Source organism: Saimiri boliviensis, chromosome 2 (assembly GCF_048565385.1).
Source record: "Saimiri boliviensis isolate mSaiBol1 chromosome 2, mSaiBol1.pri, whole genome shotgun sequence".
Lineage (NCBI taxonomy): Eukaryota > Metazoa > Chordata > Mammalia > Primates > Cebidae > Saimiri > Saimiri boliviensis.
The window spans coordinates 29,829,702-29,853,746 of NC_133450.1; the positions used below are offsets into that span (position 1 = coordinate 29,829,702).

Genomic DNA, 24,045 nt, shown 5'->3' on the forward strand with positions numbered 1-24,045 from the left:
CCTCAGCCTCCTGAGTAGCTGGGATTACAGGCACGCGCCACCATGCCCAGCTAATTTTTTTGTATTTTTAGTAGAGACGGGGTTTCACTATGTTGACCAGGATGGTCTCGATCTCTCGACCTCGTGATCCACCCGCCTCGGCCTCCCAAAGTGCTGGGATTACAGGCTTGAGCCACCGCGCCCGGCAACATGGATTGATTATAAGAGAAAACCAAGGAAGTATTAATTTTGATAGGTATACCAGCACTGTTGCGATTTAAGAAAAATCTTTATTTTCTCTACTTTTGTGAATCTTTCATGTAATCTTACATAGTAAAGTAAAATAAAAACACACTACAATCCAAGCCAATCACACCAGTTTGCCACCTCTGCTTAGAACTTGTCATCCTATTAAAAAACTGCTCCACTCCTAAAATTTCAACTCTGAAATATACATCCCTGATCAATTATACCTCTCCAACATCCTTGTTTGCGCTGCAGTAGCTTGCTTTCCTCATAAGTAACTCCCAGTTCCTCCTCTCCACTCAACATGTTCTGGCTTCCCCTTGTTTCCCATGGCCAGTCACTCAACAATGACCTGATTACATTCTAGAATCCCTCTCCTCCTTGAGTTCATCTCTTCCTTGGCAGGCCTCACTCTGATTAACCTCTATCACCTATTTTCTCCAGTGTCCAGCTTTTAAATTGATGAGCAGTAGCAGAGAAAAATAATAAAATATGAACAGGTCTACTAAAAAAAGTGAAGCTACTTACTCTCAGCTGTGACCTCACTCACTGCTACTTAGCTATCTATTTATTCATTCTAATTGGTTCACTCAATCAACAAATTATAAAAACCTGTTGTGTGCCAGGAATTCCAACAAGCATACAAGGCTAGTCTACAGACCCCCTCTAGCACTCATCAGCCAGCACTTTTCTAACCCCTCTTATAAATAAATGAGTCAGCCTGACAACTGGAAAGCCCCCTTTTCCCTTATCTTCACTATCACTTTTTTTTTTTGGAGACGGAGTCACCCAGGCTGTAGTGCCCCCTAGTGGCATGATCTCAGCTCACTGCAACCTCCACCTCCCGGGTTCAAACAATTCTTATGACTCAGCCTCCTGAGTAGCTGGGGTTACAGGCGCCCGCCACCAAGCCCGGCTAATTTTTGTATAAGTAGAGACGGAGTTTTACCATGTTGGTCAGGCTGGTCTCAAACTCCTGATCTCGTGATCCACCCACCTCAGCTTCCCAAAGTACTGGGATTACAGGTGTGAGCTACCATGCTTCTTGAATCAATAATCCTGACCTGCTGTCTCCATTTCTGTATCACTTTATAGCCAACCATTTGTGGAGCTGAACAGATTCTTCCACTGAGTCTCTTTCCATGCTCCCTGCCACTACATTTTCTTCTTGAGCAAATTTATTGACCAGACTGAAAAAAAAGTCTTATCTCTTCCTGTTATAGTTTAGCTTCTGCATCATTGCCAGATTAATCTTCAGTAGGCCAGATTCTCATCAGATTGTACCTCCAGTAGGCTCCACAAACTCTCCTTCCTGGCATTCTAGGCCCTTCTTAAACTAGATTCCCAGACTTGTTTTCAAAGTAAATCACCATGTGCTACAGGAAAAAATCCTTCTAACAAGATACAGGTTTTCCCCTGGGCTGTACCTGACTTCTGGTTGAGAGGATGAGACATATCTGCACAGAGTGAGCAAATGGACAAACTGCAAGGAATTGATTTAAGGCTCCCAACAGAAAACAGGTCACTAAATCTTACTCCTGTCTCTTCTCCACATCTGCAATGATAAGGTTTGTGGTTCTATTTGCCAAAGGCATAGTTTCTGCCAAAATGGTGTCTCAAGCAGGATCACTAACACCTGCTCAGAAGGCAATAATATTACTGGTGCTTCTTCAACTTATATCAATCTCTTTACTTTCTTCAGATACGAAATCCTCTCCCAGAATACAAATGTCAATTCCTAAAGAAGAGGGTCCATGTTTCATATAACTTATAAAGCACCCGGCAGAGTGCCAAACAAATTTGCTGATGTATTCAAAAAAAGGGGCTGGATTAGAAACGCAGCTGAAAATAATTATATATCCCCCCGTGATTGTAAGAATTAAGGGCCTTGATTTATGATTCCATCATGATGATGAGAAGCTATCTTTATAGCAAACAGCTTGTTTATTTTTAAATTTCTTTACATCACTCCAGGACCCTTTTATTCTTTTGTCTACTTTTCCTAAAATCTATGAATGGCAAAGGTTCTGATACCTGAGTGAACCACCAGATGTTTTCGGAGGCTAGAATACTCAGCAAAGGAACGGCCACATCCTTGGGCTTCACAAAGGAATGGTTTCTCTCCTAGAAACAGAAAATGAGATAAAGACTCAGTCTTCTGATGAACTGATTACCTGTTACTCTCTTTTCCCACCAACATTATTCAGAGTCAAATGACTTACTTACTCTGATTTATTTAATTCATATTATAATTTAAACTGGGATACCTAGCAACTGTTGCCTCTCAGTGATCTTTTAGTATATATCCCACCAGACAGCCTTGTCCTCTTCCTTAAAATGGCTGCCTCTGAACTTCATACTTCCTTCTCCATCCTGCCCCAAGAGCTGGAGAGTTGCACTGACCTACCTTCTTCAGTGATTCCCACCCTCTGAAGATATCAAGATTAATACTGTATATGCTGTCAGGATTTTTACCTTATAACAATTTTAAGACTCAGTTTCTAGATCCATCTAAAAGCATTTTTTTTGGAGATGGAGTCTCACTGTGTTTCCCAGGCTAATCTCAAATTCCTAGGCTCAAGCCTGGGCTACAGAGAGAGTCCCGGTCTCAAAAAAAATCAAACAAAGAAAAAAGATGCAGTCTCTATCCTCCAAGGGTCACAGACTAGTGTGAGACAGTCAAATATATTCATAGATAGAAGAAAAAGTGTTCCACTGCAGTATTTTTGAAAGCGGCTGAATTTGAGTTCATCCAAAAGATGGCAAGGATGGAGGGACATTTCAAGCACAAGGAATAGTGTGAGCAGAGCCTTGAAACTGAGAGTGCCCAGGACAAGTTCAGAAAATGGCCAGTAATATGGCATGGTGACAATAAGGGAGCTGAGCTTGCTAGGAGGAAACAGCACTGCTAGATTATACTCTTCTTTTAGACTATACCACACAGCTTAATGTTTGTGATTCTCCAACGGTAACTGTTTTCAATGCTTATTTGTATACTCATCCCTACCCCCAGAATGCTAAGTACTCAAAAGTTATTGAAAGAATGAACAATATACTAATGTACGTGACAAAACAAATATCAAGAAAACAGAAAATTTTAGTAATAACAAGGTCAAATGTTTCAAAAGATGAGCTAAAGACTAAAAACACAAAAAGGATTTAGAAAAAGTTTAATCTCTGCATCAAGCTGGTTAGAGAACATACCTGCCTATTTGGAAACTCAGAGGATGGTTATTTTGCTGGAATAAGGGACGCAAGAGAATTAAAGGGTTTAAAAGGCAATGCAGCAAAATGGTGAAAAACATGGCCTTTGGGGTCTGTTAATCCAATCCTGACTTCAAATCCTGGCCCTACCACTTGTTTGTACTGGGTAGGTATTTAATCGCTCTTAAAAATCCCCTTTTCAGGCTGGGTGCGGTGGCTCACGCCTGTAATCCCAGCACTTTGGGAGGCCGAGGTGGGTGGATCACAAGGTCAAGAGATCAAGACCATCCTGGTCAACATCATGAAACCCCGTCTCTACTAAAAATACAAAAAATTAGCTGGGCATGGTGGTGCGTGCCTGTAATCCCAGCTACTGAGGAGGCTGAGGCAGGAGAATTGCCTGAACCCAGGAAGCGGAGGTTGCGGTGAGCCAAGATTGTGCCATTGCACTCTAGCCTGGGTAACAAGAGCAAAACTCTGTCTCAAAAAAAATAAAATAAAATAATAATAAAAAAATAAATTAAAAATTAAAAAAAAATCCCCTTTTCATCTATAAAATGGAGATAATACAGTTTCAGGATTAAATAAGATAATACCAGGTAAATATTCAGCATAGTGCCTGGCACACAGTAGGTCCTCATAGTAAGCCATCGAATTAGCAGCTTTATTTAAAATTTTTTTTTTGAAGGAGTTTCACTCTTGTTGCCCAGTCTGAAGTACAATGGCTTGATCTCGGCTCGTTGCATCCTGCGTTCAAGCAATGCTCCTGCCTCAGCTTCCCTAGTAGCTGGGATTACAGGCATGCGCCACCACACCTGGCTAATTTTTGTATTTTGAGTAGAGATGGGGTTTCACCATGTTGGTCAGGCTAGTCTCAAACTCCTGACCTCAGGTGATCCACCTGCCTCAGCCTCCCAAAGTGCTGGGATTACAGGCATGAGCCACTGCCAAAAGAAAAATTTTTTTGAGATAAGAGTCTTGCTCTGTCTCCCAGGCTGGAGTGTGCAGTGGTACGATCTCGGCTCGCTGTAACCTCCAACTCCCGGGTTCAAGCAATTCTCTTGCCTCAGTCTCCCAAGTAGCTAGGATTACAGGAACCCACCACCACACCTAGCTAATTGTATTTTTTTTTTTTTTTTTTTTTTTTTTGAGACGGAGTTTCGCTCTTGTTACCCAGGCTGGAGTGCAATGGCACGATCTCGGCTCACCGCAACCTCCGCCTCCTGGGTTCAGGCAATTCTCCTGCCTCAGCCTCCTGAGTAGCTGGGATTATTGGCATGCACCACCATGCCCAGCTAATTTTTTGTATTTTTAGTAGAGACGGGGTTTCACCGTGTTGACCAGGATGGTCTCGATCTCTTGACCTCGTGATCCACCCGCCTCGGCCTCCCAAAGTGCTGGGATTACAGGCTTGAGCCACCGCGTCCGGCGCTAATTGTATTTTTAGTAGAGACAGGGTTTTGCTGTGTTGGCCAGGCTGGTCTTGAACACCTGCCCTCAAGTGATCTGCTTGCCTTGACCTTCCAAAGTGCTGGGATTACAGGTGTGAACTACTGTGCCTGACCTTAATTGCAGCTTTAATTACTATCATTACTACTAATGAAGATTTGAGGTCAGTTTTGATATGTGAGATAAACTGAGTTCAGCATTTGAAAATAAAATCCTTAGAAGAGCTTTGGAGTTGATAAACGCTAATTTTATTATCATATTAATTATTATTGACATTTAGATTATTAGGGAGAAATAATTAAATTGAGGCCTGAGATTATGACAAGACAGTACACTGAGTAAAAGAAAAGGAACAAGGAATTCTGAAACTGGTGAACAATTCAGAGATTAACTGAGATAAAAACTAGCAAGAATTAGAAAGAAAATAAAGAAAAACAGGAAAATCCGGTCATATTTGGAGTAGAAGAATTTTAAATCTGGGCATACACATGTAATCCCAGCACTTTGGGAGGGCAAGGTCAGTGCATTTCTTGAGTTCAGGAGGTCCAGACTAACCTAGCCAACATGGAAAAAACCCCTACTAAAAATACAAGAATTGTCTGGGCATGGTGGTGCACGCCTATAATCCCAGTTACTGGGAGGCTGAGGCATGAGAATTGCTTGAACCCCGGGACACAGAGGTTGCAGTGAGCTGAGATCACGTCATTGCACTCTAGGATGACAGAGTAAGACTCTCTCAAAAATAAATATATATATAAGAAAGAAGGAAAGCATTTTAAGATGTTCAGTGTTATCAAATGCTACAACAATGGGCTGATCTGAAGGTAGTGATAGATAACTGATGTTCACAGTCAGTTACAGATCAAGTGCCTTGTTTTACTTTTCCCCCTCTTCTCAATACTGCACTCGACTAATTAAAAAAACAAAAGTGGCCAGGCGCGGTGGCTCACGCCTATAATCCCAGCACTTTGGGAGGCCAAGGCGGGTGGATCATGAGGTCAAGAGATCAAGACCATTCTGGTCAACATGGTGAAACCCCGTCTCTACTAAAAATACAAAAATTAGCTGGGCACGGTGGCGCACGCCTGTAGTCCCAGCTACTTGGGAGGCTGAGGCAGGAGAATTGCTTGAACCCAGGAGGCAGAGGCTGCAGCGAGCCGAGACCGGGCCATTGCACTCCAGCCTGGGTAACAAGAGCGAAACTCCGTCTCAAAAAAAAAAAAAAAAAAGTAAGGCCAAGCAGGGTGGCTCATGCCTATAATCCCAGCACTTTGGGAGGCCAAAGCGGATTGATCACGAGGTCAAGAGATGGAGACCATCCTGGTCAACATGGTGAAACCCTGTCTCTACTAAAAATACAAAAATTAGCTGGGAATGGTGGTGCACACCTGTAGTCCCAGCTACTCAGGAGGCTGAGGCAGGAGAATTGCTTGAACCCAGGAGGCGGAGGTTGCAGTGAGCCGAGATCATGCCATTGCACTCCAGCCTGGGTAACAAGAGTGAAACTCCATCTCAAAAAAAAAAAAAGTACATATATAAATAAATATATATAAAAGGCATATAGATATAGATGCCTTATATACATATGCCTTTTAATTTTTACCACGGTCATTTTACCAATGCCAGAATCAAGAAAGGAGAGTCAATGAAAGCGACAAAGTGGGGAAGAACAGTTACACATTCTAAGAGTGGTCTGGGTTCAGTGATTACACTTTGGCTAGAGACTAGCACACACTGGACCAAGTGGCTCGGAAAATCACCCTTAGACTCTTCTTTTTTTTTTGCATCAGAGTTTTGCTCTTATTGCCGAGCCTGGAGTGCAATGGCGCAATCTTGGCTCACTGCAACCTCCGCCTGCTGGCCAGGTTTAGTCAATTCTCCTGCCTCAGCCTTCCAAGTAGCTGGGATTACAGACATGTGCCACCACTCCTGGCTCACTCTTAGACTAAGAGTCAAGGAATCTTTATTTTGCTCCTTAGATATTAACATGCTGTGTGACCCAGAATAATTCAGTTCCCTATTCTGTTTCTCATGTTGTGAGGCTCTAACAAGAAAGTCAGGAATTTATACCTTATCTTTTGTATTTTTACGCACCCTACCCCATTTAGTGACTAGAACAGGTTCTGTATGGTTTGTGTGACTCAATAAATGTTGCTGCTCCAAATCAAAACTGTGCAGTGTTTAAAAAGATTTGAACACAGACTGATTTTGTCCACATCTCCCCACATCATTGTTGTCTGAGAAGGTCTTATAACTCTTCCTACAGGTCTGGCTCCTAGAGACAGAAATCAACATTGTCCACTCTACACACACAGCTAAAAATACAATAAATGTTAAAGTGCCACAGTCATTTGAAAAAGAAATCCCATCTTCAGAGTTCTAGCAACAACCCCAGACCTTCATTTCTATTCCCACTTGAGTTTTTCCTAAGGACAGGCAAACATGGAGAGCCAAGGAACAGACTGCCCAAGGGGATACTGGTGCTGCACACACCTGTGTGGATACGTCGGTGGTTCTTCAGGTTTCCAGCTGTAGTAAACTGCTTACCACAGCCAGATTCATGGCACATAAAGGGCTTCTCTCCATTGTGGGTCCTCATGTGTACCTTCAGCCTCTGCAGCACATAGAAGCTTTTCCCACAACCTTCCGCAGGACAAATGAAGGAGCGGTCATTTCTGCAAAAATAATCACATAAGCAAAAATATCTGAAAATACTCTTTGCTAGAGATGGCAAATCAAAGCTCCTATTGACTCTCAAGGCAAACATTAAGTCCAAAAAACGGATACATCAGAATCAGCTGAAGACTTTGTGAAACTATAGCTGGGTGGTGGCTCATGCCTATAATCCCAGCTACTCAGAAGGCTGAGGCAGGAAGATTACTAGAGCCCAGGAGTTTGAAACAGCTTCGGCAAAATAGAGAGACCTTGTCTCTAAACAAAATTTTTAAAATTAGCCAGGTGTGGTGGTGCAAGTCTGTAATACCAACTGAGGTTGAGGTAGGAAGATAATACTTGAGCCCAAGAGTTTGAGGTTGCAGCAAGCTATGATGGTGCCACTGAACTCCAGCCTTTGTGACAAAGTGAGATCCAGTCTCTTTTTTTTGAGACAGAGTTTCGCTCTTGTAACCCAGGCTGGAGTGCAATGGTGCGATCTCGGCTCACCACAACCTCCGCCTCCTGGGTTCAGGCAATTCTTCTGCCTCAGCCTCCTGAGTAGCTGAGATTACAGACACGTGCCACCATGCCCAGCTAATTTTTTGTGTTTTTAGTAGAGACGGGGTTTCACCATGTTGACCAGGATGGTCTCGATCTCTTGACCTCGTGATCCACCCACCTCGGCCTCCCAAAGTGCTGGGATTACAGGCTTGAGCCACCACGCCTGGCCCAGTCTCTTAAAAAAAAAAAAAATCAAACAAAAAACTACAGATGCCTAGCACCACCCCTTAAATTGATTTCATAGGTTAAAGGAAGGGGCCCATGCTTATTTGTTAGTTTTAAGTTCTCAAAGGAACTATGTTTTATAATGAAAATTGAGAACTCATGGTTTAAGGCCTTTAGGTCTCAAATGTCTCATTAAATATTTACCAAGAATGAGATAAATGAGACAATGCAAATCTTTCTATTAATGAAAAAAAGACATCTTAACCAGAAGTTAACTGGAGTCCCTACTTTGCTGTATTCTGTCAACCTGAAGGACAAGTTCCTCTGAAGAATCAACTTTTGCATCAACGTATATCCAAGTATGAGATCTCAGATTTGCTCACCGATGAGTCTTGAGGTGGTATTTAAAGTGAGCTGGCCATACAAATGTCCGGTCACAGCCTTCAACTGTACACTTGAGCTTCTTTTCCACTTGAGGAAGGGGCCCAGAATCTTTGGGTTGCCCATCACCAGAACCAAGGTGGACATTTTCTCCTATAACAGAGTCACATGTTTAGAATCCAGGGAAGGATCCTACTCAGATACGTAGGCTCAAACAATAAAGCTCCTGTATTTTACTCCTAGTGATCATTAATCAGTTATCTATCTTCTAGTGATCATTAATCAGGTATCTATCTTCATCTTCCCCAGTTCTCTTTGTATACACTTAACAACAGAAACTCGGCCAGGCGTGGCGCTCATGCCTATAATCCTAAGCACTTAGGGAAGCCAAGGTGGGAGGACTGCTTGAGCCCAGGAGTTCCAAGACTAGCCTGGGCAACATGGCGAAACTGTATCTCAACAAAACACAAACAAAAAAAATTAGCCAGGCATGGTGACACGGGCCTGTAGTTGAGGCTCCAAGGCTGAGGCTATAGTGAGCTGTGATTGCACCACTGCACTCCAGCCTGGGTGAAAAAGCAAGACTCTTTCTCAAAATAAATAAATAAATATAATAAAACAACAGAAACACAAGTACTCTACCTCTTCATCCCCTTAACTCCAGAAAAACTACCAAAAACTATCATGCTTTGTTTCACAAGACTAGGCCTCTTTGACAAATGTAAGAAAGATCCAAAATGGTTTGCTATTAGAAATCTTAAGGCCGTGCGCAGTGGCTCAAGCCTGTAATCCCAGCACTTTGGGAGGCCGAGGCGGGTGGATCACGAGGTCAAGAGATCGAGACCATCCTGGTCAACATGGTGAAACCCCGTCTCTACTAAAAATACAAAAAATTAGCTGGGCATGGTGGTGCGTGCCTGTAATCCCAGCTACTCAGGAGGTTGAGGCAGCAGAATTGCCTGAACCCAGGAGGCGGCAGTTGCGGTGAGCCGAGATCGCGCCATTGCACTCCAGCCTGGGTAACAAGAGCGAAACTCCGTCTCAAAAAAAAAAAAAAAAAGAAATCTTAAAAGGCAGAATTAAACTGACTCTGCATTAGTTTGGTGGAGAAGCAGGGATAGCAACACCCAGAATGGGGTGCTACAAAGATGGTAATGTTCTGAGTAGTAAAAACACTGTATTTTGCTTGAGTCCAGGAGGCGGAGGCTGCGGTGAGCTGAGATTGCACCACTGCACTCCAGCCTGAGCAACAGAGTTAAGGCTCTGTCTCAAAACCAAACAAACAAAAAACCCCACTGCATTTTAAGGAGAAGCAGTCATTCTGGCCCAGTGTGGGCTTACAGCTGGTTTCTTTGACAGATGGCCATTTTTAGATTTCTATCTTCTGAAATGAATTTGGCCATTTCCTATCATTCTGGAAACTAAAAATCACCTTCCAATTTCCTGTACCATTCTCCTTTAGTTATAAAATACTTAAGGAATACAAAAACTCAGATGATTCAAATTTCTAACCACATTTTAAAAAGTAAGAGAAAATATCTACTGGAGTTTTGTTCAGCAGAATAAAGAGAGGTGAGAAGAATACAAAGTGCTTCCCTTAAATGTAAATGAAATCAGTTACTTAAATATTATATAAATTCCAGATTAGCAGGTGGTGGTCCTTTTCCTTCACTTTCTTCAAGAAATACTTGAACATCAATAGAGGAAAAAAAATTAAGTCATTTAATTCTGCTATGTGCATATCCAGGCAGTATATCTTTCCACTAAATGTACCTTAGCAATAAGATTTGTGTCTCCAATTTCTCCCTCAACAGCCAAAAGAGAATATGCATGTTGTACCTATCACAATCCTTGGAACCTGACGGTTAATCAAAGGCAGTTTCTGTCCCATCTATTAATATCCTCCTTGCTATACTTTACCAAATACTAGTCATAAAACTAATTGCTCCAAGGTCAGAGCAGAACCTAGGATGTTTTCTACTAGTTGCTATTAACTTTTTCTTTAATATTGTCCCAAGGTTTTTAAAAACATGTTTACTTAAAATACTACACATGTAGCACAAAAATACACATGCTATGAAAGAATCTTCCCACCAACCCCAGAGCTCCAGCTAATTGATTTCTATTGAAAGGTCTGTTAAAACATCACACTTTTTTCTTTTAAATTAAAAAGGTCTCATTTTGTTGCCCAGGCTGGAATCCAGTGGCATGATCTCAGTTCCCTGCAATCTCAACCTTCCTGGCTCAGGTGATCCTCCCACCTTCGCCTCCCAAGTAGCTGGGACTAGAGACAGGTGCGCACCACCACACCTGGCTAATTTTTTGTATTTTTTTTTTTTTGTAGAAATTGTGTTTTGCCATGTTGCCCAGGAGGGACTCTGAGCTCAAAAGATCCACCCACCTTGGCCTCCCAAAGTGCTGGGATTACAGGCGTGAGCCACTGCACAGGCCAAAAACATCATGCTAATACAGAGATCAAATTAGTGATAGAGGGACTTTCTGCATTCAGTTTTGTAAATATAATATTGACATAATCATAAAACAGGAAAAAATGAATACATGGAATAAGGCAAGGCTGAGAAATCACTGAAATTCCTTCTGTTCAACAATGAAGATAATCAATATATGCTCAAATAAATATAAGGCAAATTTTTCCCTAAAAAAAGAAACCCTCAGAAGAGAGTATATTTGAGTTCTACCATGTTGGCCAGGCTTGTCCTGAACACCTGACCTCCAGTGATCTGCCCACCTTGGCCTCCCAAAGTGCTGGGATTACAGGCGTGAGCCACTCCACCCAGCCGCCACGAGGTTTCTGTTACAACTACTCAGCTTTGCCATATTAGCAGCCTTAGACAATTTGTAAGTAATGTGCATACCTATGTTCCCATAAAACTTTATAAAAACAAGTGGGGATTTGGCCCAAAGGCCTTTGCTGGTCTCATATACATCTTATGCAAAATTAAAACATTTCTGTATTTCAAACTTAGATTGTAAGTGAAGATAATGTGCTCTGAAAAACTATGCTAGAGGACTAACAAAATGACTTCAGTGTTGACAATGCCAAAGATATTTATGTTAGAAATGCATTAAAATATTGAATAAAATCATTTCATTACATGTTAGTGCAAGGGTGTCCAATCTTTTGGCTTCCCTGAGCCACACTGAAAGAAGAATTGTCTTGGACCACACATAAAATATATTAAGGATAGCTGGTGAGCTTTAAAACACACACACACACACACACACACACACACACACACACACACACACACACCCTCATGATGTTTTAAGAAAGTTTATGAATTTGTGTTGGAACGTATTCAAAGGCATGCTGGGCTACATGTGACCCACAGGCTGTGAGTTGGACGAGCTTGTATTAGTGGGTGAAAGCAATATTGATATATTTCATATGATTTTAAATGTATATGTAAGGCCAGGTGCAGTGGTTCATGCCTGTAATCCCAGCACTGCAGGAGGCCAAGGCAGGTGGACCACCTGAGGTCAGGAGTTTGAGACTAGCCATGGACAACATGGTGAAACCATGTGTCTACCAAAAATACAAAAATTAGCCACTCATGGTGGCATGTACATGTACTCCGAGCTACTTCGGAGGCTGAGGCAGAGACTTGCTTGGTTCTGGGAGGCGGAGTTTGCAGTGAGCCGAGATTGCACCACTGCACTCCAGCCTGGGCGACAGAGCGAGACTTGGTCTCAAAAATAAAATAAAATGTGTATGTATAACCAAAATCCTAAAGTTTCCAAATAGCAACCTACAATGTTAATTTTATCTACATGCCTAAAGGTTTGCATAATTAACTTATATTAAAAAAAAAAGGTGTTTAGGGAATTACCTTGTTGAAAAATGAAAGATTGTCCTATATTTGGGGAGATTTAATATTTAGGCATACATGATAGTTGTTAAGATAGTAAGGCAATATATTTTGAGAGTAAGGAAAACATCCACACAATGCTTTGCTGATTATAGCATTTCCCAGACAGAATTTTATATAATCTCCATAGCAAGCCAATCAGGTAAGCTGCCTGATCTCTATGTTCAGACTGTAAGAAAATTGAAGCTAAGGGAGGTTAAACTGCCCAAGGGAGGGAACCAGTAAATGATGGTGCCAGGCCTAGATCCTACACCCTAGATTCTAAATTGCAAACTCCCCTCTCTACACTGCTTCTCACCAGCAAATATGGCACTATTTCTTCAATGCAAGAGGAAATGCTGAAGGTTTCAGCATCCAGAGACTGGCACATACATCTCAGGAAGAACCTGAACTTTAAAGGCCCCACCAAAATGGTAAAATGAACCATTCTAAGTACCACTATGGTAGTCATAAACAAAACTAAGTATTTTGAAAACAAATAGAAGTTTAGAGTTTGGCTGGGCATAGTGGTTCACAGCTATAATCCCAGGACTTAGGGAGGCAGAGGCAGGAGGAGAACCTGAGTCCAGGAGTTTGAGACCTGTCTGGGCAATATAGCAAAACCGCATTTTCCACAAAAAGGGAAAAAAGACCAAAAAAATTATATGTTTCAAAATATTCACAGAAAACTCTAGTTCTCTATGAGAAATTTTAACTTTTTATTTTCATTTGAATAGTAATCAAAAAATAATAAGCATATACTAGATCATCTGCATAAACTCCAAACAGCTGTGTACTAAGTGTTTAAGCGTAGTTTGTGATAATGATAGCACTGAACCATGCAGTACTGAGTCGTCACACGTTAATGAGAAAATACAGAGGGCAGACCTAAAAAAGTATTAATAACATGCTACATAAGCAAAGATTCTGCAGTGGTTTGATTAGAACCGTGGTTCTCAAGCTTCAACACGAATCAGAACCAAGTTTTTGACCCAGTAGGTCTGGCATGGGCCTGAGAGTTTGCATTTCTCAGTTCCCACGCAACATCAACGATCCAGTGACAATACTTTGAAAATTACCAGAACAGAGAAAAGTGGCACAAAGTAGTACAGGCATGCTGAACTGAAAAGAAAAAGCATTAAAAACTTCATACTTAATTGATAAACTGCCATGAGCAGCAACTTAGATAATCCTCTGCCACAATGACTTAATACTATTTTTATTTTCATGGGTTTGGTAGTTTTATTTCTATTAACTGATAACTGTTTCGATTTCATGATGGTGTAAGAGCTCTAGGTATATAAACTTTACACAGAATTTCTGTTTTTGCATATTTAAGGGACATTACAATAAAAACAACTCAAACCCCAAGATGTGTATTATTTTTTCTTTAAAAGGGGCTCTGTACATTAAAGTTGAAAATTCAGAATACTAGTTAATTTTGGACACAAATCTGGCATGGCCAAGTTATTTTATAGAAAATAAAATTTAAACAATTTACAGATTTCTAGCCTTCTGTTCTCATCAATAAAATAACTTGAATTATATACAACTCAAAGTAGCCACTGCATTACCAAATCTCTTTGCACATAGTAGTGGCAAGAAAATGCCGACAGTCCTCACCGTTGCTGCTGGTTTTCGCATTTTTTGCCAGTTGTGCACGAGTAGCAGCAATCAAACTGTCATGGGCCAACTCCTGAACCCGGAGGAACCATGGAATGCTACTGTCCGTGCTCTCACTGGAGAGAAAATCATTCCCTGAATCTTCTGCCTCATCCTGTACAAACACTAAGTGCTCAGCTGAAGAGCCCAGACCTGGAAGAAACAAATTACATGAAAAGTTAGCAACCATGCTTTTTATTTGCCCTTCCTCAAAAACTCTCCATGTCCTACATAAGCTATTCCAGACCTTCACCTTTTACCTCAAACGTCTCATTGAAGAGTAGGCTATCACCTTTCTATCTTTAGCCTGTAGGCTTGTCGTTAACTTTCCTCTGGTTTCAGAGGCAAAGCTGTCTTTCTTGGCCAACGAGATTAACCCCCACCTACAATATTTCATTCGCATTCTTCAATTATCCCCCCATATATACTTCAGTTTTTTCCTCTCTCCCATTTGCAACTGGTTCCTATCAGCCAGCATTTCCCTACAGTCTTTAAATATGTCCTAACTCAAGTCTCTCACCTTAAAAGAACAGAAAACCCCAAGTACTTCTCTAGATATTACCTTCTTCCCTGTTCCTTTAAAGTCAAGTTTCCTGAACAAGTGTACTTCTAACTTGCATATCTACTGTCTTACATTCCCATCTCTTTAACCCTGGCCTCTACGTCAGCTACCACTGTAACAATTGCTCTTGCTAGGGTCACCAGAAACACACTTCATCTCACTAATACGCCGATCATGTAATATTTGGCATGATTTGTATCTTTTCTGCCTTAAAACTTCTTCCCTTGGCTTCCCCGTTACCATTCTCTCCTAGTTCTCTTCATCCCCTTCCAGCTGCTCCTTCCTGTTCTTCTGTTGCCCCCTTAAATGTTTTTTTCAGGGTCCCAGACTTGCCTTCTTTCTGTTTATGCTTCAGACCTTCTTTTTTTTTTTTGAGACGGAGTTTCGCTCTTGTTACCCAGGCTGGAGTGCAATGGCGCGATCTCAGCTCACCGCAACCTCCGCCTCCTGGGTTCAGGCAATTCTCCTGCCTCAGCCTCCTGAGTAGCTGGGATTACAGGCACGCGCCACCATGCCCAGCTAATTTTTTGTATTTTTAGTAGAGACGGGGTTTCACCATGTTGACCAGGATGGTCTCAATCTCTCGACCTCGTGATCCACCCGCCTCGGCCTCCCAAAGTGCTGGGATTACAGGCTTGAGCCACCACGCCCGGCTGCTTCAGACCTTCAATCAGAGTCCATGCTCATTGTTTCATACATTTCCTGAATGCTGATAAGCACCAGAACTGACCTTTCTAGAACTCTGGATTCCTGTTTCTAACTCCCTAAAGGACACGTCCTCCTGAATGTCCCTCCAAAATCTCAACATAAATAGGCACAAATTTGAACTAATCACTTCCCCCCAAGCCTGTTCTTCCTGTGCTATCTCAGTAAATGGCACTATCTAATTTCCTAAACAAGATATGAGTCATAGAGTCATACTAGAGTCCTCCCTCTCCCTCTACATATTCAAATGGTCACCAGACACAGCAATTCTCCAAAATAATAAAGCTTCTATTTTAAGTCTAAGTTAAATATGCCCCACCCCTAATTTTTTTCTTAGGCATGAGAACTCAAAAAAAAGCAAAGAATACCTGCTCTTGTTAGGTTGAGAAGAATAAAAGAAGTGTTATCACTTGGCTGTAGATCTTGCAACAAGCTAGAAGACTCTGAAGTGGACAAAAACTCTGGGGATTTCTGTACAGTTTGAGCCCTCGTCTCCTCTCCGTCTGGACCAACATTCACCCGAAGGCTTCTCAAAACAGCTGAGGAAGGGACCTCCTTGGAGGAGTTAGAATGATTTGTAGTATCATCTAGTAAAGGGAAAATACCACAGCTTTATGTAGCACCTATTTTCAGGAGCTCACCATTTTGATACACAGCACCAAACATCTCTTGGAAGCTAACATTGTTATAAGAGTAGACAGCAGCTGGGCGCGGTGGCTCACGCCTGTAATCCCAGCACTTTGGAAGGGTGAGGCGGGTGGATCGCGAGGTCAAGAGATCAAGACCATCCTGGTCAACATGGAGAAACCCCGTCTCTACTAAAAATACAAAAAATTAGCTGGGCATGGTGATGCGTGCCTGTAATCCCAGCTACTCAGGAGGCTGAGGCAGGAGAATTGCCTGAACCCAGGAGGCGGAGATCGCGGTGAGCCGAGATTGCGCTACCACTGCACTCCAGCCTGGGTAACAAGAGCGAAACTCCTCCTCAAAAAAAAAAAAAAAAGAGTAGACAGCATTCTCATTATACAAATAAAAACTTTGTCTCACAGAAGAACAGAGAGATGGCTTTAAGTTCTAAAGGCAGTCAGCTAAAAAGTGAAGAACAGAATCCTCTGTCACTTGGCAGTAATGGTTGGCGAATAACTAACCATTCACATTAGGACATTACAGAATTTAGTCCTTTTTGAGGCCAGAAATCAGTACTTTGTCCTTGAAAAATATAGCTATACAATGAATACTAACTCAAGAATAAGATCTACACTTTATTTTTCTTGGAGAGAGTTCCCTCTCCTTAACTTTTATATTAGGTTGGTGAAAAGCTATTGCAGTTTTTGCCATTACCTTTTTAACCTCTGCCTGTTTCTCAGGCTGTGGTATTTTTTCAATGCCACCATGCCTGGCTAACTTTTGTACTTTTAGTAGAGACAGGGTTTCACCAGCCAGGCTGGTCTCGAACTCCTGACCTGAAGTGATCCACCCGCCTCGGCCTCCCAAAGTACTGGGACTATTGGCATACAACCAGCCTGTAATACTGTGTTTTATGACCTGGGAGGCAAGTATTTAGGTTTTCATTTATATCTATATTTGTATGTCTAAAATACTTTAAATCAAAATTAAAACTAAAACATGGAAAAGGTAAATGTACTTTTTTTTTTCTTAGAGACAGGGTCTTGTTATGTTGCCCAGGCTGGAATGCAGTGGCTATTCACAGGCATGATGCCACTACTGATCAGCAAGGGAGTTTTCACCTGCTCCATTTCCGACCTGGGCTGGTTCCCCCCTCCTTAGGTAACCTGGTGGTCCCCCGCTCCCAGTTCACCATATTGATGCCGAACTTAGTGCAGACACCTGATCAGCATAGCACACTGTAACAGCCCAGAACTCCTGAGCCCAAGCAATCCTCCCACCTCAGTCTCCTGAGTAGCTGGGACTACAGGCACGAGCCACCAGGCCCAGCAAATGTACTTTTTTTTTTTTAATCCATTTGTCAGTTGATGAACATTAAAGCTGATTCCATATCTTGGTTATTATGAATAATGCTGCAATTAACAAGTAAGCGTAGACATCTTTGACTTACTGATTTCAATTCCTTTGGATATATACCTACAAGTGAGATCGCAGGGTCATATGGTAGCTCTATTTTTAGTTTTCTGAGGAACTTCCATATGGTTTCCATAATGGCTGGACTAACTTACATTCCAACCAACAGTGTACAAATGTTCCCTTTTCTCCATATCTTCGTCAACACTTGTTATCTACCATCTTTATGGTAACAGTTATTCTAAGGGAAGATGGACACCCTCTTCTGTTTTCATTTCCTTAATTATTCATTGCCTATAAATATATATATTTAATTTATTATTACTATTTTTTTTAGACAGTGTCTTGCTCTGTCCACTCAGGATGGAGTGCAGTGGCACAATCATGCCTTATTGTAGCCTGAAACTCCTGGGCTCAAGTAATCTTCCCACCTCAGCTTCCTAAGCAGCCAGGACTAAAGGCGCACACTACCATGCCCAGCTAATTTCTAATTTTTCGTAGAGACGAGGTCTTGCCATGTTGCCCAGGCTGGTCTCAATCTCCTGGGCTCAAGTAGTCCTCCTGCCTCAGCCTCCCAAAGTGCTGGGATTACAGGCATGAGCCACTGTGCCTGGCCGTAACTACTCTAGTCTTTGTTTCTTCCTTCCTTTACAGGTTCTCCTGCCCTACGCTGTACCTTAAATATAGAGTTCCACAGTTTTGTCTTAGCCTTTTTTTCCCCATTCTTTTTTTTTTTTTTTTTTGGAGTTTCGCTCTTGTTACCCAAGCTGGAGTACAATGGCGCGATCTCGGCTCACCGCAACCTCCGCCTCCTGGGTTCAGGCAATTCTCCTGCCTCAGCCTCCTGAGTAGCTGGGATTACAGGCACGTGCCAACATGCCTAGCTAATTTTTTGTATTTTTAGTAGAGACGGGGTTTCACCATGTTGACCAGGATGGCCTCAATCTCTTAACCTCGTGATCTGCCCGCCTCGGCCTCCCAAAGTGCTGGGATTACAGGCGTGAGCCACCGCGCCCGGCCCTTTTTCCCCATTCTTACACTCTCTGGGTGATCATCTATGTTCCTATGGCTTAAACTACCAACGCACTAATGATTTCATGATTGCTTTTTCTCCATGACTCCTAATTTTTACCAGTGAGTTATTAAGTGATATATTCATTACACCAGTAACATAGAGTAGGCTAAGTTCTTAAGACTTCTTTATCCTATCTCTTCTAGTGATCTTAATTTTTACCTGGTAACATTAGCCGACTGCATTCTGAGGTTTCAGTCACAGGAAGGAGGGACAAACAAGTAATATCTTTAGCTTCTGATTCTACTAGACCCTGTCCCAGTGGGATGGACGTATTCTGAACAAACTGTACCAGGAGCTGGGGGGAAAAAAGACAACACTGAGAAATACAATTTGTTAGAAATGTATCTAAACCTCTGAATTTACCAAAAGGTAGTATAATTAAGACTGTTCACTAGTCTCTCATCCATATTCAAAGAAAAACTAAACAACGTAATATCTAAAGTTATTTTATCAAGTTCTCTGTTCAAGAGAATGGCTGTTATATAAAGTGATGTGCTGTATAACATTTCAGTTAACAGGCCACATATAGGACGATGGTCCCGTAAGACTGTAATACCCTATTTTTATTGTACTTTTCCCATGCCTAGATATGTTTAGATACACAAATGTTTACCACTGTGTTTCAACTGCCTACAGTACTCAGTACAGTAACATGTTGTATAGGTTTGCAGCCTAGGAGTGTAGCAGGCTAAATCATCCAGGTTTGTGTAAGTATACTCTAACATGTTTGCATAATAATGAAATCACCTAATGTCATATTTCTCAGCATGTATCTCTATTGCTAAGTGACACTTCACTGTGATTAAGTTAACCTCTGCCACCATCTGTCAAATAGAGAAATGATAAAAAATAATTATATTTTAAAATAATAACTTAAAAAAATCAACTGCATCATATTGATTACACTTTACAAAGCACTTTTCTGTGTACTGGCTCATTAATCATCACATTAATGCAGTAAGATTTAAGGTGTATTTTACAGCTGAGGAATCAAATGGAAGACGTTACGTGACTTGTCTAAGGTCACATGACTAGTTAGGCAGAATGGCAGTCCTCAAATTTAAGTAATCTGATTCTAAAATCAGTAACCACTCTGCAACACAGAAGTGCTAAATTTAAATAAGAAAAGAGAACAACAACAAAAAAAATGTTTAGACCCGGTGCGGTGGCTCAAGCCTATAATCTCAGCACTTTGGGAGGCCAAGGCGGGTTGATCACGAGGTCAAGAGATCGAGACCATCCTGGTCAACATGGTGAAACCCCGTCTCTACTAAAAATACAAAAAAAATTAGCTGGGCATGGTAGCGCGTGCCTATAATCCCAGCTACTCAGGAGGCTGAGGGAGGAGAATCGCCTGAACTCAGGAGGTGGAGGTTGTGGTGAGCCGAGATCGCACCATTGCACTCCAGCCTGGGTAACAACAGCGAAACTTCGTCTCAAAAAAAAAAAAAATGTTTAAATCCCCTAATCACATTTAGAAAGAAAATACTTACGGATATACATAAAATAAAAAGAATTTGTGGTAGTAAATATTTACATATGTATACACCTATTCACCACATATATCTCATATTTATGTAAATATATACATATATAAACATATATTTTTATTTATAAGATTTTATTACATAATTATCTAAATGTATAATGATTTTACATATACTGAAAAACAAATATAAAAACAATCATAAAAGATAAAAACATAATTTTTAAATCTTTGAAAAAATACTTAGCAACCATCAAAACCATATAGCTTATAAAACCTAAAATATTTATTATCTGGCCCATTAAAGAAAAAGTTTGCTGACCCCGAACTAAAAATAAACTTTAAAATACAGCCCACCAAAACAAAAGGAAACAAGCTGACTGGGCTCACCTCTGGTTTGGATTCTAACTCATCTGATAACATTGATTCAGCTTCCAAAACCTGTAGCTATTCAGGGGACAAGTTCAAATTTAATTCAGAGCCAATGATACCTTCCTGTTATGTTCATATTCCTCTAGGAAATACTATGCTCTTCCTGTTAAGATGTTGTACTAGGTAGGTAATCAATTTAACCTAGAATAGGGGTAAAAAAGAGAGAGGGGGCATTAAGAGCAGTGGGAAAACACAGCTACATAAAGGCACTTCTTTACATATCCAAAAAACTCACAATAAGCAAGCAAATAAAGAATTCAAATGAAAACACTGGTTTTAAAATACAACAAGCTCAACAGGCATCAAAACCCATTAACATATTACACTTTGACGCAGTATTTCAACCTCTAATAATCTATTCTAAGAAACTATCTTAAATATGGATATAACTATGTCCAAAGATGTCCATCTTATCCTATGTAATAATAAACTGGAAGCAATGTATGTATGTATGCACGTGTATACACACACACACACACACACACACACACACACACATACACAGACATACACACACACACACACGCCCCAATTAGGGAATCGTTGATGAAATATGGCACTGTCACTTCAAAATATGCTATGAATGGTTGGGCATGGTGGCTTACACCTGTAATCCCAGCACTTTGGTAGACTGAAGCAGGTGGATCACTTGAGTTCAAGACCAGCCTAGCCAACATAGTGAAAACCCATCTCTACTAAAAATACAAAAATTAGCTGGGCATGGTGGCAGGCACCTGCAATCCCAGCTACTCGAGAGGCTGAGGCAGAAGAATCCCTTGAACCCAGGAGGTGAAGGTTGCAGTGAGCCAAGATCGAACCATCACACTCCAGCCTGGGTGACAGAGTGAAACTCCATCTCAAAAAACAAACAAACAAATAAATGCTATGAAGACAATGCAACAGCAGATGACTGACGTGTTAAACTATAAAAATAAGGCCAGGTGCAGTGGATACTAGCCCAACACTTTGGGAGACCAAGGCCGGTGAATCACCTTAGGTTAGGAGTTCGGGACCAGCCTGACCAACACGGTGAAACCCATCTCTACTAAAAACAAAAATTAGCTGGACGTGGTAGCATGCGCCTGTAATCCCAGCTACGCTGGAGGCTAAGGCAGGAGAATCAGCTGAACCCGGGAGGCGGAGGTTGCAGTGAGCTGAGATCGTGCCACTGTACTCCAGCCTGGTTGACAGAGCGAGACTGTGTCTCAAAAAAAAAAATTATAAAAATAAAATACTAAATTATATACTTGCTATTATCAAAACTATTTATAATAAGCATCAGAAAAAGTAAAGGAGATTCATATAGCTATGACAGTAGCTATACTGTGTGGTAGGCTGGTGTGACTCAATTTTCTTTTCTCAATTTTCCAACTTTTCTAAAAGGCAACCATATTGTTTTTATAATTTTTAAAATTACATTAAAGAAAAAGTTGAAATTTGAAGAGTCTTTCCCAAATATAATATTCTCAGGACCCTGATGCAGCTGTTCTCTCCTTATAATTTACTTTATTTATTTATTTTGGGTCAGAGTTTCACTCTTGTTGCCCAGGCTGGAGTACAGTGGCATGATCTTGGTTCACAGCAACCTCCGCCTCCCGGGCTTAAGCAAATCTCCTGCTTCAGCCTTCCAAGTAACGGGGATTACAGGCATGCACCACCAGGCCCAGCTAATTTTGTATTTTTAGTAGACACGGGTTTCACCATGTTAGTCAGGCTGGTCTTGAACTCCCAACCTCAGGTGATCTGCCTACCTCAGGCTCCCAAAGTGCTGGAATTATAAGTATGAGCTACTGTGCCCAGCCACTCCCTATAATTTAAATTCTTACTTTCTTAAAGCTTAGTTTCCGGCCGGGCGCGGTGGCTCAAGCCTGTAATCCCAGCACTTTGGGAGGCCGAGGCGGGTGGATCACAAGGTCAAGAGATCGAGACCATCCTGGTCAACATGGTGAAACCCCGTCTCTACTAAAAATACAAAAAATTAGCTGGGCATGGTGGCACGTGCCTGTAATCCCAGCTACTCAGGAGGCTGAGGCAGGAGAATTGCCTGAACCCAGGAGGCGGAGGTTGCGGTGAGCCGAGATGGCGCCATTGCACTCCAGCCTGGGTAACAGGAGTGAAACTCCGTCTCAAAAAAAAAAAAAAAAAAAAAAGCTTAGTTTCTTTTCAGGATTTTGGAGTGTGAGTCCATTTTATTTGAAATAATTGTTGCTAAAATTGAGAGCATTATTATAAATAATTATACAGTGTAAACTGTATCCAGGATGGGTATATTTTCAATCAATGGGTACTGTAAGTTTCCAATTAATACCAGGTAGCATGGAAAGGCAGAACAAGACAGACTTTACAAAGAGGGCACTTAGGCCAGGTGCAGTGGCTCACGCCTGTAATCCTAACACTTTGGGAAGCCAAGGTAGTAAGATCATCTGAGGTCAGGAGTTTGAGACCAGTCTGGTTAATATGACAAAACTGTTTCTACCAAAAATACAAAAATTAGCCAGGCATGTGGCAAGTGCCTGTAATCCCAGCTACTCAGGAGGCTGAGGCAGGAGAATCACTTGAACTCGGGAGATGGAGGTTACAGTGAGCTGAGATCACGCCACTGCACTCCAGCCTGGGTGACAAAGCAAGACTCCAGCTCAAAAAAAAAAGAAGTACCTGAATAAATGGTCTCTCTTTTTTTTCCTGTTGGTTCCTCCCTCTCTCTTTCTAGCTGCCTGAAATCCTCATTTTTCATTGTAAAGAAGTAACCATTTATAAGATATAAATGGAAATGCTCCTTTCAAGTTTCCCACATGAAGTATCATAAATCCCTTTTTTTCCTTCCACACACATTTTTCTTATTCAAGCACTGCAACAGCTTTATATGATTTATCCATCCCTTTACTTAGTAAGGAGGGAACCAAGGCTCAGTATATTATTTAATTACCAAGTTATTAAATTACAAAGCCAGGACTCCCACCCACAGAGGAGGTACACAGGAATCACTGGCATGAATAGTGATTATTATATATTCTAGGTTTGATCTTGAATCTTCATGGCTTAAGAATTCCTCTTCCCAGCCTAGGTAACACAGAGAGATCCTATTTCAACAACAACAACAAATTTCCAATTAGCTTCTCATGGTGGCACATGCCTGTGGTCCTAGCTACTTGGGAGGCTGAGTAGGAGGATCGCTTTAGCCCAGGAGATCGAGGCTGCACTGAGCAGCAATGATGCCACCGTACTCCAGCTTGGGTAACAAAGGGAGACTCTCAAAAAAACAAGAATTCCTCTTCCCCAATTCCAGCTTGTCTTAACAAGCCAAGAAATTACCATATGTTTGTTGTTTAAGTCATTCTTAAGGTTCCTCCAACTTTGAGATTCCAGGATTGTAAAATCTCTAAGGAACCAGACAACTATTTACTGTCCCTTATATCTAAGACATCTTTTTATTTCAGGGTTTTTGCTTCAGTAATCTTTAAAAATTAACATGAGCATTTTCTCAAAGTGGGTATTCATATTATAACTAAGTACTGCCATACAATTTTGGTGCCCAAGTTTATGATTTGTATGTGTACAATATGAATAAAATAGA

General features: G+C 41.3%; 1 protein-coding gene across 9 annotated transcripts in view; it reads right to left on the reverse strand.

Annotated features, from left to right (window-relative positions):
• The window catches only part of ZNF410 (zinc finger protein 410), a 50,410-nt gene that overhangs the window by 22,817 nt on the left and 3,548 nt on the right, over positions 1-24,045 (reverse strand). For 8 of the 9 annotated variants that reach the window (XM_074392992.1, XM_010335253.3, XM_003924530.4 and 5 more), the window contains 7 exons: positions 20,430-20,612; positions 18,713-18,848; positions 15,807-16,025; positions 14,133-14,324; positions 8,643-8,793; positions 7,372-7,553; positions 2,260-2,349 (listed from right to left, as the gene is read on the reverse strand). In XM_074392992.1, coding sequence (XP_074249093.1) covers positions 2,260-2,349; positions 7,372-7,553; positions 8,643-8,793; positions 14,133-14,324; positions 15,807-16,025; positions 18,713-18,848; positions 20,430-20,462 — 1,003 coding nt within the window. In that variant the 5' untranslated portion in view covers positions 20,463-20,612. Of the gene's footprint in view, positions 1-2,259; positions 2,350-7,371; positions 7,554-8,642; positions 8,794-14,132; positions 14,325-15,806; positions 16,026-18,712; positions 18,849-20,429; positions 20,613-24,045 lie in introns of those variants that run through there. The other variant, XM_074392996.1, reaches the window with a different exon arrangement.